The 14590-nt window shown below is 40.1% G+C and overlaps 1 protein-coding gene across 4 annotated transcripts; it reads right to left on the reverse strand.

The window, feature by feature from the left end:
- Positions 1-2077: 2077 nt before the first annotated feature.
- Positions 2078-12462, reverse strand: LOC135441648 (HLA class II histocompatibility antigen, DM beta chain). Of its 4 annotated transcripts, none has more exons than XM_064701204.1 (7): positions 12388-12462; positions 10806-11093; positions 7881-8192; positions 5148-5255; positions 3664-3696; positions 2382-2414; positions 2078-2290 (listed from the first exon to the last, which is right to left on the reverse strand). In XM_064701204.1, the coding sequence occupies exons 1-6, from the start codon at positions 12434-12436 to the stop codon at positions 2386-2388; spliced, it is 819 nt and encodes a 272-aa protein (XP_064557274.1). In that variant the 5' UTR covers positions 12437-12462; the 3' UTR covers positions 2078-2290; positions 2382-2385. The 4 variants fall into 4 exon arrangements, with proteins under 4 accessions (XP_064557274.1, XP_064557273.1, XP_064557276.1 ...); XM_064701203.1 differs by having other exon boundaries at positions 2078-2301; XM_064701206.1 differs by lacking the exon at positions 5148-5255.
- Positions 12463-14590: the final 2128 nt, after the last annotated feature.

Raw genomic sequence — 14590 nt, forward strand, 5'->3', positions numbered from 1 at the left:
AGCGCTACGGGGCTTCCCGGCCGCTTATATAGCGGGCAGGGGTTCACTTCCGTCAACGCATGCGCAGTTTTGCTGTACGGAGAAAATTTCCGCCTTCCCGCCTATACTCCCTGTGTTGCGCATGCGCTTTAGTGATGTTACGGACGCGGCCGCCATTTTGGTTACGGGCATTCGCCTCAGAGGCCTCCCGGAGTTGGGTTTAAGGGGGTAAAAACACGCGTGGGGGGCAAGTGGGAGGTTTAAAGGGGTAAAAACGCGCGCGGAGGTGACAAAAAGGGGATAAAAAGGTGATAAAGAGGTGACAAAGAGAGGACACAGAGGCCTGAGGGTGACACGCGGAGGGGAAATGGCCGCTCACGCGTGGACGTGGAATGGGAGGACGCTCATTATGCGAAGGGCGAGATGTGCTGACCAGTCACGGTTGGCGGTGTGTGTGACGTCAGGTGTTGCTAGGCAGATTTAGGCGCGACCCCCTTTTAGGGGGACATTTTGGGGACCCCAAAATTGAAATTCCCCACCCCAAATTTCCCAAAATTCCTCCTCAAAATCTCCCTAAAAATAATTTTAAAAAATCACCCTAAAAGTTCCCAAAAAATCCACCCCAAAATCCCCAAATTTAAAAAGAAATAAAAAAAATTTCCTTAAAAATCAACCCAAAATCCCCCAAAATTTCTCCTCCAAATCCCCCTAAAAATCCCAAAAAATATCCCCCCAAAAATCCCCAAAAAAAATTTTAAAAGCCCTAAAAATCAACAAAAATTCCCAAAAATTTGTTTCAAAAATCCACCCCAAAACCCCCAAAAAATCTCCCAAAAAATAAAAAAAAAAATCCCAAATTCCTCCCTCAAAATCCAAAAAAACCCCTCAAAAAAATTCCCAAAAATGCCCCCAAAAATCCCAAAGAAATTCGAAATAAAATTCAAAAAGTCTCCAAATTTTTTGCCGCTTTTATTTTACATAATTGGAAATTTTGGGGGTTTTTTGTGGGATTTAAGGGGATTTTGGGGATTTTTTAAAGGTTTTTAAATGGGATTTTTGGGGGATTTTAAGGGAATTTTTTTGGGTTTTTAATGGGATTTTTGGAGATTTTTTGGGATTTTTTAAAGGTTTTTAAATGGGATTTTTGGGGGGATTTTAAGGGATTTTTTTTTGGTTTTTAATGGGATTTTTGGGATTTTTTAAAGGTTTTTAAATGGGATTTTTGGGGGGATTTTAAGGGGATTTTTTTTGGCTTTTAATGGGATTTTTGGGATTTTTAAAAGGTTTTTAAATGGGATTTTTGGAGATTTTTGGGATTTTTTAAAAGGTTTTTAAATGGGATTTTTGGGGATTTTTTGTGTATTTTTTAATGGGATTTAGGGGATTTTTTTGATTTTTAAATGGGATTTTTTGGGGGATTTTGGGGGATTTTTTGGGTATTTTTAATGGGATTTAAGGGGGATTTTTGGGATTTTTTAAAGGTTTTTAAATGGGATTTTTGGGGGGATTTTAATGGAATTTTTTTTGGTTTTTAATGGGATTTTTTCGGGTTTTTAAATGGGATTTTTGGGGGGATTTTAATGGATTTTTTTTGGTTTTTAATGGGATTTTTGGAGATTTTTGGGGATTTTTTCGGGTTTTTAAATGGGATTTTTGGGGGGATTTTAAGGGAATTTTTTTGGTTTTTAATGGGATTTTTTTTGGCTTTTAAATGGGATTTTAAAGGAATTTTTTTTGGCTTTTAATGGGATTTTTGGGATTTTTAAAAGGTTTTTAAATGGGATTTTTGGGGGGATTTTAAGGGAATTTTTTTTGGTTTTTAATGGGATTTTTGGAGATTTTTTGGGATTTTTAAAAGGTTTTTAAATGGGATTTTTGGGGGGATTTTAATGCAATTTTTTTTGGTTTTTAATGGGATTTTTGGAGATTTTTTAAAGGTTTTTAAGTGGGATTTTAAGGGAATTTTTTTGGGTTTTTAATGGGATTTTTGGGGATTTTTTTGTATTTTTAAATGGGATTTTTGGGGGGATTTTAAGGGAATTTTTTTTGGGTTTTTAATGGGATTTTTGGGGATTTTTTTTGATTTTTAAATGGGATTTTAAGGGAATTTTTTTGGGTTTTTAATGGGATTTTTGGGGATTTTTTCCGGTTTTTAAATGGGATTTTTGGGGGGATTTTAAGGGAATTTTTTTTGGTTTTTAATGGGATTTTGGGGTGGATTTTGGGGGTGGTTTTGGGGATTTTAAAGCGATTTTTGAGGGGATTTTTGGGGTGATTTTCTGCATTTTCAGGCCCCGTCGCCGTCACCGTCCTGGGAGGTTCCTGGGAAGGAAAAGTGACCAAAAATGGGAAAAAAAGAAGAAAAAAGGGACAAAAAAAGGGAATTTTTGGGGGTCCCTCACCTGCTCAGGTGTCACCGGGGAGGGGGGCGTAACCTGCAGGGAAAAATGGGGAAAAATGGAGAAAAATGGGCAAAAAATGAGATTAAAATGGAGAAAAAAGGGAGAGAAATGTGAGAGAAAGGGAGGGAAAATGGAAAAAGGAGGGAAGGAGGAAAAAGCAACATAAAGGGAGAAAAAATGGGGAAAAAAGGGAGAAAAATGAGAAAAAAATGCAATAAAAAGGGATAGAAAGGGAGAAAAAATGAGAAAAAAGGGAGAAAAAATGACAAAAAATAATGACAAAAAATGACAAAAAAATGACAAAAAATAATGACAAAAAATGAGAAAAAAAAGAGAAAAAATGACCAAAAAATAATGACAAAAAATGACAAAAAAATGACAAAAAATGACAAAAATAATGACAAAAAAAAGACAAAAAAAAAACCAAAAAAAGACAAAAAAAGAAAAAAAAAGACAAAAAATAATGACCAAAAAATGAGAAAAAATAATGACCAAAAATGACAAAAAATTGACAAAAAATGAGAAAAAAATGACAAAAAGTAATGACAAAAAATGACAAAAAATGACCAAAAAATGACAAAAAATGAGCAAAAAATAATGACAAAAATGACAAAAATAATGACAAAAAATGACAAAAATAATGACAAAAAAAAGACAAAAAAAGACCAAAAAAAGACAAAAATGAGAAAAAAATGACAAAAAATGACAAAAAAAAGACAAAAAATGACAAAAAATAATGACAAAAAATAATGACAAAAAAATGACAAAAAAATGACAAAAAAATGACAAAAAAATCACAAAAAATAATGACAAAAATGAGAAAAACTGAGAAAAAATAATGACAAAAAAGGACCAAAAAATGAGAAAAAAATGACAAAAATGACAAAAAATAATGACAAAAAATGACAAAAAATGACAAAAAATAATGACAAAAAATGACAAAAATATGAGAAAAAATGAGAAAAAAATGACAAAAATAGACAAAAAATAATGACAAAAAATGAGGAAAAAAATGACAAAAATGAGAAAAAAATGACAAAAAATAATGACAAAAAATGACAAAAAAATGACAAAAAATGAGAAAATGTGAAAAAATCAGTGAAAAGGGGATGGGAATGGACAGGAAAGGGACAAAAGTGACAGAAATGAAGAAAAAGAGAGAAAAAATGGGCAAAAAAGGAGAAAAATTGAGAAAATAATGTGGGAAAAGAGATAAAAAAGGGAAAAAAATTATTTAAAAATGACCAAAAAAAGCAAAAAAAAATGAAATTTTGTGTCTCACCTGCGTGGGTGTCACCGGGGAGTGGGGTGTAACCTGCAGGGAAAAATGGGCAAAAAATGAGATTAAAATGGGCAAAAATGAGATTAAAATGGGCAAAAATGAGATTAAAATGAGAGAAAAGTGGAAAAAATGAGATTAAAATGGGAGAAAAATTGGAGAAAAATGAGATAAAAATGAGATAAAAATGAGAGAAAAGTGAAAAAAAATGAGATTAAAATGAGAGAAAAATGGGAAAAAATGAGATTACAGTGAGAGAAAAGTGGGAAAAAATGAGATTAAAATGAGAGAAAAATGGGAAAAAATGAGATTAAAGTGAGAGAAAAGTGGAAAAAATGAGATTGAAATGAGAGAAAAGTGGGAAAAAATGAGATTAAAGTGAGAGAAAAGTGGAAAAATGAGATTAAAATGAGAGAAAAATGAGAGAAAAGTGGAAAAAATGAGATTAAAATGAGAGAAAACTAGAAAAAATGAGATTAAAATGAGAGAAAAGTGGAAAAAAAAGGGAGAAAAATGAGAAAAAAAATGAAAAAGGGACAATGGGTGAGAAAAGTGGATAAAAAGCAAGAAAAAACAGAATAAAAATTATAAAAATTGCATAGAAGTGACAGGAAGTGACATCAAAGGGACAGGAAGTGACATCAAAGGGACAGGAAATGACAAAATATCACAAAAAAGTGACAAAAAAGCAACAAAAATCAGTATAAAAATGAGAAAAAATGACATAAAAGTGACATAAAAGTGATATAAAAATGACATAAAAGTGACACAAAAATGACATAAAAATGATATAAAAATGACACAAAAAATGACATAAAAATGACATAAAAGTGACATAAAAATGACATAAAAATGACATAAAAATGATATAAAAATGACATAAAAATGACACAAAAATGACATAAAAGTGACATAAAAATTATATAAAAATGACATAAAAATGATATAAAAATTATATAAAAATGACACAAAAATGACATAAAAATGACATAAAAATGACATAAAACTGATATAAAATTGATATAAAAATTGACATAAAAATGACATAAAAGTGATATAAAAATGACATAAAAATGACATAAAAATGATATAAAAATGACACAAAAATGACATAAAAATGACATAAAAATGATATAAAAATGACATAAAAAGTGACATAAAAATGATATAAAAATGACATAAAAGTGACCAAAAATGACATAAAAATGATATAAAAATGACATAAAAATTGACATAAAAATGACATAAAAATGACACAAGTGACCAAAAATGACACAAAAAATGACATAAAAATGATATAAAATTTATATAAAAATGATATAAAAATGATATAAAAATGACACAAAAATGACATAAAAATGACATAAAAATGACATAAAAATGACATAAAAGTGACACAAAAATTGACATAAAAATGACATAAAAATGACATAAAAATGATATAAAAATGATATAAAATTGATATAAAAGTGTCCCTCGATTGTCACCTGTGCCGAGGTAGCGGCTGAGGCCGAAGGTGAAGAGGAGGAGCCCGAGGAGCAGCCCCAGCACCGCCAGCGCCACCACCAGGGACAACCTTGGGGACAATCCTGGGGCTGCGGGGACAAAAATCAGAAATAAATTCAGAGAAAATTAAAAAAAAAAAATTCCCTATAAAATTTAAAAAAAAATCCACCCAAATTCAAAGAAATTCACCCAAAATATTTAAAAAATTGAAATAAAACCTATAAAACCTCAAAAAAAATTCCCATAAAAATTCTAAAAATATTCCTAAAAATTCCCAAAATTCCCAAAATTAAAAAGAAAATTGTAGGAAAAAAATAAAAAAATAAATCAAAGTAAACCCTCAAAAAATTCCCCAAAAATTCCAAAAAAAATCACAAAAAATCACAAAAATTCCCTAAAATTCCCAAAATTCCCAAAATTAAAAAGAAAATTGTAGGAAAAAAATCAAAAAATGCACTTAAAATTAAAAAATAAATCAAAGTAAACACTCAAAAAATTCCCCAAAAATTCCAAAAAAAATCACAAAAAAATCACAAAAATTCCCTAAAATCCCAAAATTAAATAGAAACCTAAAAAATCCCTGGAAGAAAAAAGAAAATTAAAAAAAATTTCCCCAAAATTGAGAAAAAATTGCAAAAAACACAGGCAAAATGGGAAAAAAAATCCAAATAACACCTCAAAAATTTGCCCAAAAATTCCCAATAACCCGACACCCGAAAAAACTCCTAAATATCCCCAGAGAAAAACCAAAAAATCCTTCCAAAATTGTAGGAAAAAAATTAGAACATTTTAATTCAAATTTAAAATTAAAAAATAAAATTAAAATTAAATTTAAAAAAAATTCGGAATAAACCCTCAAAAAATTCCCCAAAAATTCAAAAAAAATCACAAAAAATCACAAAAATTCCCTAAAATCCCCCAAATTCCCAAAATTAAAAAGAAACCTAAAAAAAGCCCCGGAAGAAAATGAAAAAAATTTCCCCAAAATTGAGAAAAAATTGCAAAAAACATAGGAAAAATGGAAAAAAAATCCAAATAACCCCTCAAAAATTTGCCCAAAAATTCCCAATAACCCGACACCCGAAAAAACTCCTAAATATCCCCAGAGAAAAACCAAAAAATCTCCCCAGAGTTATAAAAAAATAATTAAAAATGCATTCAAAATTTAAAAAAAAATCAGAATAAACCCTCAAAAAATTCCCCAAAAATTCAAAAAAAATCACAAAAAATCACAAAAATTCCCTAAAATCCCCAAAATTCCCCCAAACCCCCAAATTCCCACAATTAAAAAGAAACCTAAAAAAGCCCCAGGAGAAAATGAAAAAGATTCCCCGCAAAATTGCCAAAAAAATTGCAAAAAACACAGGCAAAATGGGAAAAAAAATCCAAATAACCCCTCAAAAATTTGCCCGAAAACTCCCAATAACCCAACATCCAAAAACTCCTAAATATCCCCAGAGAAAATCCAAAAAATCCTTCCAAAATTGTAGAAAAAAATAAAAAAATGCGCTTAAAATTAAAAAATAAATCAAAGTAAACACTCCAAAAATTCCCCAAAAATTCCAAAAAAAATCACAAAAAATCACAAAAATTCCCTAAAATCCCCCAAATTCCCAAAATTAAATAGAAACCTAAAAAATCCCTGGAAGAAAAAAGAAAATGAAAAAAATTTCCCCAAAATTGAGAAAAAATTGCAAAAAACACAGGAAAAATGGGAAAAAAATCCAAATAACCCCTCAAAAATTTGCCCAAAAATTCCCAATAACCCAACACCCAAAAACTCCTAAATATCCCCAGAGAAAAACCAAAAAATCCTTCCAAAATTGTAGGAAAAAAATTAGAACATTTTAATTAAAATTTAAAATTAAAAAATAAAATTAAAATAAAAATTAAAATAAAATTCGGAATAAAGCCTCAAAAAATTCCCCAAAAATTCAAAAAAAAAAATCACGAAAAATCACAAAAATTCCCTAAAATCCCCAAAATTCCCCCAAACCCCCAAATTCCCAAAATTAAAAAGAAACTTAAAAAATCCCCGGAAGAAAATGAAAAAAATTTCCCAAAATTGAGAAAAAATTGCAAAAAACACAGGCAAAATGGAAAAAAAATCAAAATAACCCCTCAAAAATTTGCCCAAAAATTCCCAACTCCTAAATATCCCCAGAGAAAAACCAAAAAATCTCCCCAGAGTTATAAAAAAATAATTAAAAATGCACTCAAAATTTAAGAAAAATCGGAATAAACCCTCAAAAAATTCCCCAAAAATTCCAAAAAAATCACAAAAATTCCCTAAAATCCCCAAAATTCCCCCAAACCACCAAATTCCCAAAATTAAAAAGAAACCTAAAAAAAGCCCCAGAAGAAAATGAAAAAGATTCCAGCAAATTGACAAAAAAATTGCAAAAAACACAGGAAAAATGGGGAAAAAATCCAAATAACCCCTCAAAAATTTGTCCAAAAATTCCCAATCACCCAACACCCAAAAACTCCTAAATATCCCCAGAGAAAAATCAAAAAATCCTTCCAAAATTGTAGAAAAAAATCAAAAAATGCGCTTAAAATTAAAAAATAAATCAAAGGAAACACTCCAAAAAGTCCCAAAAAATTCCAAAAAAATCACAAAAAATCAAAAAAAATCACAAAAAATCACAAAAATTCCCTAAAAACCCCAAAAATTCCCTAAAAACCCCAAAATTCCCCCAAAATCTCCTCACCCCACGTGACGCTGAGGGGCTCCTTCAGGCTGGGGTGCAGCGCCACGCACTCGAAAGTGTCCCCAGACGTCCCTGGTGGCACCTGGATGGTCGCCTGCGCCCGGAATGTTCCGTCCCCCACCGGAAGTGCCCGGGTTTGTCCCGACGTGTCCCCGACGTTGTCCCCGATGATGTCACCGATGTTGTCACCGACGATGTTCCCGTTGTGGAGCCACCTCAGGGTGATCTCGGCAGGGGAGAAGCCCCAGGCGTGACACACCAGGGCCAGCGCGGGCCCCGAGCGCTCGGGGACGATCTGCAGCTGTGGTGGCGCTGGGGGGACATTTGGGGACATGGTGGAGGTGGCTTTGTGTCACCAAATGGCACCAAAATGGTGAAAAATGGGCTCAAAATGGCGAAAAATGGGATTAAAATGGCCCCAAGATGGCCGCCAATGTCCTGAGGGGTCATCAAATATCCAGCACAAAATGGCCGCCAATGTGCCCCAAAATGGCCGCCTGTGTCATCAAAATTGCCCCAAAAGGGCCCCAAATGTGACCCTAAATTTGTCCCAAAATGTCCCCACAAGTGTCCGTAAGAGTGTCCACAAATGGCACCAAAATGGTGAAAAAGGGGCTCAAAATGGCTGCCAATGTCCTGAGGGGTCATCAAATATCCACCACAAAATGGCCGCCATTCTGCCCCAAAATGGCCCCAAAATGGCTCCCACAAAATGGCCGCCAATGTGCATCAAAATGGCACCAAAATCTGCTCCAAATGGCCCCAAATTGTGTCCCAAATGTGACTCAAAATGATGTCCCCAACGATGTCCCCAACGATGTCCCCATTGTGGAGCCACCTCAGGGTGATCTCGGCGGGGGAGAAGCCCCAGGCGTGACACACCAGGGCCAGCGCGGGGCCCGAGCGCTCGGGGACGATCTGCAGCTGTGGTGGCGCTGGGGGGACATTTGGGGACATTTGGGGACATGGTGGAGGTGGCTTTGTGTCACCAAATGGCACCAAAATGGTGAAAAATGGGTTCAAAATGGTGAAAAATGGGATCAAAATGGCGCCAAGATGGCCGCCAATGTCCTGAGGGGTCATCAAATATCAAGCACAAAATGGCCGCCATTGTGCCTAAAAATGGCCACCTATGTCATCAAAATTGCCCCAAAATGGTCTCAAAAGTGACCCCAAATGTGTCCCAAAATGTCCCCACAAGTGTCCGTAAGAGTGTCCCCAAATGGCCCCAAAATGGTGAAAAAGGGGCTCAAAATGGCCGCCAATGTCCTGAGGGGTCATCAAATATCCACCACAAAATGGCCGCCAGTGTGCCCCAAAATGGCCGCCTGTGTCACCAAATGTGTCCCAAAATGCTCTCAAAAGGGGCTCTAAATGTGTCTCAAAATGGGCCTCAAATGTGCCCCAAAATGTCCCCAAAGTGTCCCCAAATGTGGCCCAAAATGGCTCCAAAATGGCTCCCACAAAATGGCCGCCAATGTGCATCAAAATGGCACCAAAATCTGCTCAAAATGGCCCCAAATTGTGTCCCAAATGTGACTCAAAATGTGTCCCCAACGATGTCCCCAACGATGTCCCCATTGTGGAGCCACCTCAGGGTGATCTCGGCGGGGGAGAAGCCCCAGGCGTGACACACCAGGGCCAGCGCGGGGCCCGAGCGCTCGGGGACGATCTGCAGCTGTGGTGGCGCTGAGGGGACATTTGGGGACATGGTGGAGGTGGCTTTGTGTCAGCAAATGGTGCAAAAATGGTGAAAAATGGGCTCAAAATGGCGAAAAATGAGATTAAAATGGCTCCAAGATGGCCGCCAATGTCCTGAGGGGTCATCAAATATACACCACAAAATGGCTGCCAATGTGCCCCAAAATGGCCCCAAAATGGCCGCCTGAGTCACCAAAATTTCCCCAAAAGGGCCCCAAATGTGACCCCAAATGTGTCCCAAAATGTCCTCACAAGTGTCTGTAAGAGTGTCCCCAAATGGCAGTAAAATGGTGAAAACTGGGATCAAAATGGCCGCCAATGTCCTGAGGGGGAATCAAATATCCAGCACAAAATGGCCGCCAGTGTGCCCCAAAATGGCCCCAAAATGGCCGCCTGAGTCACCAAAATTTCCCCAAAATGGCCCAAAAGGGCCCAAATGTGTCCCAAAATGTCCCCACAAGTGTCCCTAAGAGTGTCCCCAAATGGCCCCAAAATGGGTGAAAAATGGCCTCAAAATGGCCGCCAATGTCCTGAGGGGTCATCAAATATCCACCACAAAATGGCCGCCAGTGTGCCCCAAAATGGCCGCCTGAGTCACCAAAATTTCCCCAAAATGGCCCCAAAATAGCCCCAAATGTGACCTCAAATGCGTCCCAAAATGTCCCCTCAAGTGTCTGTAAGAGTGTCCCCAAATGGCCCCAAAATGGTGAAAACTGGGACAGATGATCAAGGTTCCCAGATGTCTCCAACATCTTCAATGTCCCCAAATCCCCCAATGTCCCCAATGTCCCCAATCTTCTCAGTGTCCCCAATGTCCCCAATGTTCTCAATGTCCCCAATGTTCTCAAGGTTCTCAGATGTCCCCAATGTCCCCAATCTTCTCAGTGTCCCCAATGTCCTCAATGTCCCCAATGTTCTCAAGGATCCCAGATGTCCCCAACATCTCCAATGTCCCCAATGTCCCCAATGTCCTCAATGTCCCCAATGTCCCCAATGTTCTCAAAGTTCTCAGATGTCCCCAATGTCCCCAATGTCCCCAACACCCTCAATGTCCCCAATGTTCTCAAGGATCCCAGATGTCTCCAACATCTTCAATGTCCCCAAATCCCCCAATGTCCCCAATGTTCTCAAGGTTCTCAGATGTCCCCAATGTCCCCAACACCCCCAATGTCCCCAATGTCCCCAACACCCCCAACACCCCCAATGTCCCCAATGTCCCCTCACCTCTCAGTGGTGGCCACACCCTCCTGGGCAGCTCCAGGCAGAGCTGGCGGCGCTGGCGCAGCCGCTGTCCCCACCGGCTGTCCTCGTGCAGCGCCCGCGCCAGCGTGTCCCCAAGTGTCCCCAAGGGTCCCCCCTCCTGGCAGGCGCCGGCACGAGGTCCCCGAAGGTCCCCGCACACCAGTGGCATCTGGGACAGGGCCACCAGCACCTCCTGGGAGCCGTTGGTGGCCAGCAAGGAGCCGTCGTTGTCCAGCGAGCACCACGAGGCCACCTGGAGCACGAACGGGGCTGAAAGGGACAAAAAAATGGGATTTTTGGGTCATTTTATTGTGATTTTATTTTTATTTTTTAGGGTTTTTTTTAGGATTTTTTGTGGGATTTTAGTGGGATTTTTTGGGGTTTTTTTAAGATTTTTTGGAGATTTTTTTGTGATTTGTTCAGGATTAGTTTGGGGGTTTTGTGGGATTTTTTGGTAATTTTTGGGGGGATTTTATTTTGTTTTTTTAGAGGGGATTTTTTTGGTAATTTTTGGGGGATTTTGTTTTGGATTTTTAGTTTTTTTTAAGGGGATTTTTTTTGTTGTTTTTTCAGAATTTTTTTGTGATTGTTTGGGGAATTTTCTGGGATTGTTTGTGAGTTTTTGGGGGATTTTTTTTGGTCAATATTTGGGGTTTTTTTAAGGATTTTGGGGGGTTTATTCAGAATTATTTTGGGGGTTTTGTGGGATTTTTTGGTAATTTTGGGGGGATTTTATTTTGATTTTTTACGGTTTTTTTTAAGGGGATTTTTGTTTGTTTTTTTTCAGATTTTTTTTTGTGATTCTTTGGGGAATTTTCTGGGATTACTTGTGATTTTTGATTTTTTAGGAGTTTTTGGGGTATTTAATTTGGATTTTTTGGGTATTTTTTAGGAATTTTAAACGAGATTTTATAGGGAGTTTTTCGATTTTTTTGGGAGTTTTTCTGAGATTTTTTTGAGATTTTTTTTTATTTTTTGTGATTTTTTTTTTTTTTAATTTTTGGTGGGATTTTTTTGTCCGCCCCCCCCCCAAAATCTCCCCAAATTCCCAATTTTTCACCCCAAATTCCCAATTTTCCACGCCCCTCCCCCAAACTTTATAGGGCAGATCCCCCCTGACCCCTCCTCATTCCCAACTTCCCCTTTTCCAAATTTCCCCCAGATTTTCCGAAATTTTCCCATTTTTTCCCACCAAAACTTATAGGGTGGAGTCCTCCCCATAAAACTTTCCCAAATTCCCAATTTTTCCCCCCAAAATCCGCGCCCCTCCCCCCAAATCTTTTAGGACGGATCCTCCCCCCTGCCCCCCCCCCCATTCCCAACTTCCCCTTTTCCCAAATTTCCCCCAATTTTTTCCCGCCAAATCCACTCCCCACAAGGCAAAGCCCCTCCCAAAACTTTCCCAAATTCCCAATTTTTCACCCCAAAATCCACACCCCTCCCCCCAAACCTTAAGGGCGGCTCCCCTCCGACCCCCCCCCCATTCCCAACTTCCCCTTTTCCCAAATTTCACCAATTTTTTTCCCTTTTTTCCGCTTTTTTCCCCCAAATCCGCGCTCCTCACCGGCCCCGGGAGCTCCGAGCGCCGCCAGCAGCAGCGGCAGCGGCACCATCGCGAACTGGGACGAACTGGGACGAACTGGGAGGGGCTGGGAGGTGTTTTTGGGGACATTTGGGGACGTTTTGGGGCAGCCAATGGGAGCGCGAGGAGGGCGCGCGTCATTTGTTGCCAGGCAGGGCTGGGCTGGGAGAGGACGCGAGAGGGACTTGGAGGGAACTGGGATGGACTGGGGGGGACTGGGAGGGACTGGGGGGGACTGGGAGGGACTGGGATGGATTGGGAGGGACTGGGATGGATTGGGAGGGACTGGGGGAACTGGAGGGAACTGGGAGGGTCTGGGACAAACTGGGAGGGACTGGGATGGAACTGCAATGGACTGGGAGGGACTGGGAAGAACTGGGACAAACTGGGATGGACTGGGGGGAATTGGGGCGACTGAGAATGGACTGGGATGGAACTGGGAGGGACTGGGATGGATTGGGAGGGACTGGGGGGAACTGGGAGGGAACTGGGAGGGTCTGGGACAAACTGGGAGGGACTGGGGGGGACTGGATGGACTGGGGGGGAATTGGGGGGACTGGGAGTGAATTGGGGGGGACTGAGAATGAACTGGGATGGACTGGGAGGGTCTGGGACAAACTGGGAGGGACTGGGATGGACTGGGAGGGAATTGGAGGGGACTGGGAATGGACTGGGAGGGACTGGGGGGGAATTGGGAGGGACTGGGAGGGACTGGAAGGGAACTGGGATGGACTGGGATGGACTGGGAGGGAACTGGGATGAACTGGGATGGACTGGGAGGGAATTGGAGAGACTGGGAGGGACTGGGATGGACTGGGAGCACTGGGAGCCACCACCAGGACCAGGACTGGGATAAAACCGGGACCAGGATCAGGATCAGGACTAAAATCAGGACCAGAATCAGAACTGGGATTGGGACCAGGATCAGGAGTAAAACCAGGACCAGGATCAGAACTGGGATCGGGATCAGAACTAAAATCTGGACCAGCACTGAGACCAGGATTGGGATGAGAACCAGGATCAGGACTAAAACCAGGACCGGGACCAGGATCAGGACTAAAAGCAGAACCAGAACCAGGACAGGGATTTGGATTGGGATCAGGGTCAAGGATTGGGATCAGAACCGGGATCAGAACCGGGATCGGGATCAGGACTAAAACCAGGACCAGGACCAGGATCACAACTGGGATTGGAACCAGGATCAGGATCAGGACCAGGGTCAGGACTAAAACCAGGACCAGAATCAGGATGGGGATCAGATCCAGGATCAAGACTAAAACCAGGACCAGGATCAGGATCAGGACTAAAACCAGAACCAGAATCAGAACTGGGATTGGAACCAGGATCAGGAGTAAAAACAGGGACTGGGATCAGGACCAGGACCAGGACGAGGATCAGGACTAAAACCAGGACCAGAACTGGGACCGGGATCAGGATCAGGACCAGAATCAGGACTAAAATCAGGACCAGAACCTGCATGAGAACTTGGATCAGAATCAGGCTAAGGGTCAGGATCAGAACTGAGATCAGGACTAAAACCAGGATCAGGACTAAAGCCAGGACCAGGATCAGGATCAGGACTAAAACCAGGACCGGAACCTGGACAGGGACTTGGATCGGGATCAGGGTCAAAGATTGGGATCAGGACCAGGACTAAAACCAGGACCAGGATCAGGACCAGAATCAGAACCTGGATGGGACTTGGATTGGGATCAGGGTCAAAGATTGGGATCAGGACCAGGACCAGGATCAGGATCAGGACTAAAACCAGGACCAGGACCAGGATCACAACTGGGATTGGAACCAGGATCAGGACTAAAACCAGGACCAGGACCTGGATGGGGACTTGGATCGGAATCAGGCCAAGGGTCAGGATCAGAACTGGGATCAGGACTAAAACCAGGACCAGGATCAGGATCAGAACCAGGATCCGGTCTAAAACCAGGACCAGAACCAGGAACAGGATCAGGATCAGAACCACAATCAGGACTAAAACCAGGACCTGGACCAGAATCAGGACCAGGATCAAGACTAAAACCTGGACCATAACCGGGACCAGGATCGGATCAGGATCAGGACTAAAACCTGGACCAGGACCTGGATGGGGACTTGGATCGGAATCAGGCTAAGGGTCAGGATCAGAACTAGGACCAGGATCAAAACCAGAACTGGGATCAGGACTAAA

This window comes from Zonotrichia leucophrys, unplaced genomic scaffold (assembly GCF_028769735.1).
Source record: "Zonotrichia leucophrys gambelii isolate GWCS_2022_RI unplaced genomic scaffold, RI_Zleu_2.0 Scaffold_401_46383, whole genome shotgun sequence".
NCBI classification, from domain to species: Eukaryota; Metazoa; Chordata; class Aves; order Passeriformes; family Passerellidae; genus Zonotrichia; species Zonotrichia leucophrys.

Bases quoted from the DNA above. Each gene is read 5' to 3' on its own strand.
- LOC135441648 (XM_064701204.1), bottom strand. From the start codon at position 12,436: ATGGTGCCGCTGCCGCTGCTGCTGGCGGCGCTCGGAGCTCCCGGGGCC. The intron at 11,094-12,387 runs GTGAGGAGCGCG...TGTCCCTTTCAG, and splicing joins GCTCGGAGCTCCCGGGGCCG to CCCCGTTCGTGCTCCAGGTG. The intron at 8,193-10,805 runs GTGAGGGGACAT...ATGTCCCCCCAG, and splicing joins GGTGTGGCCACCACTGAGAG to CGCCACCACAGCTGCAGATC.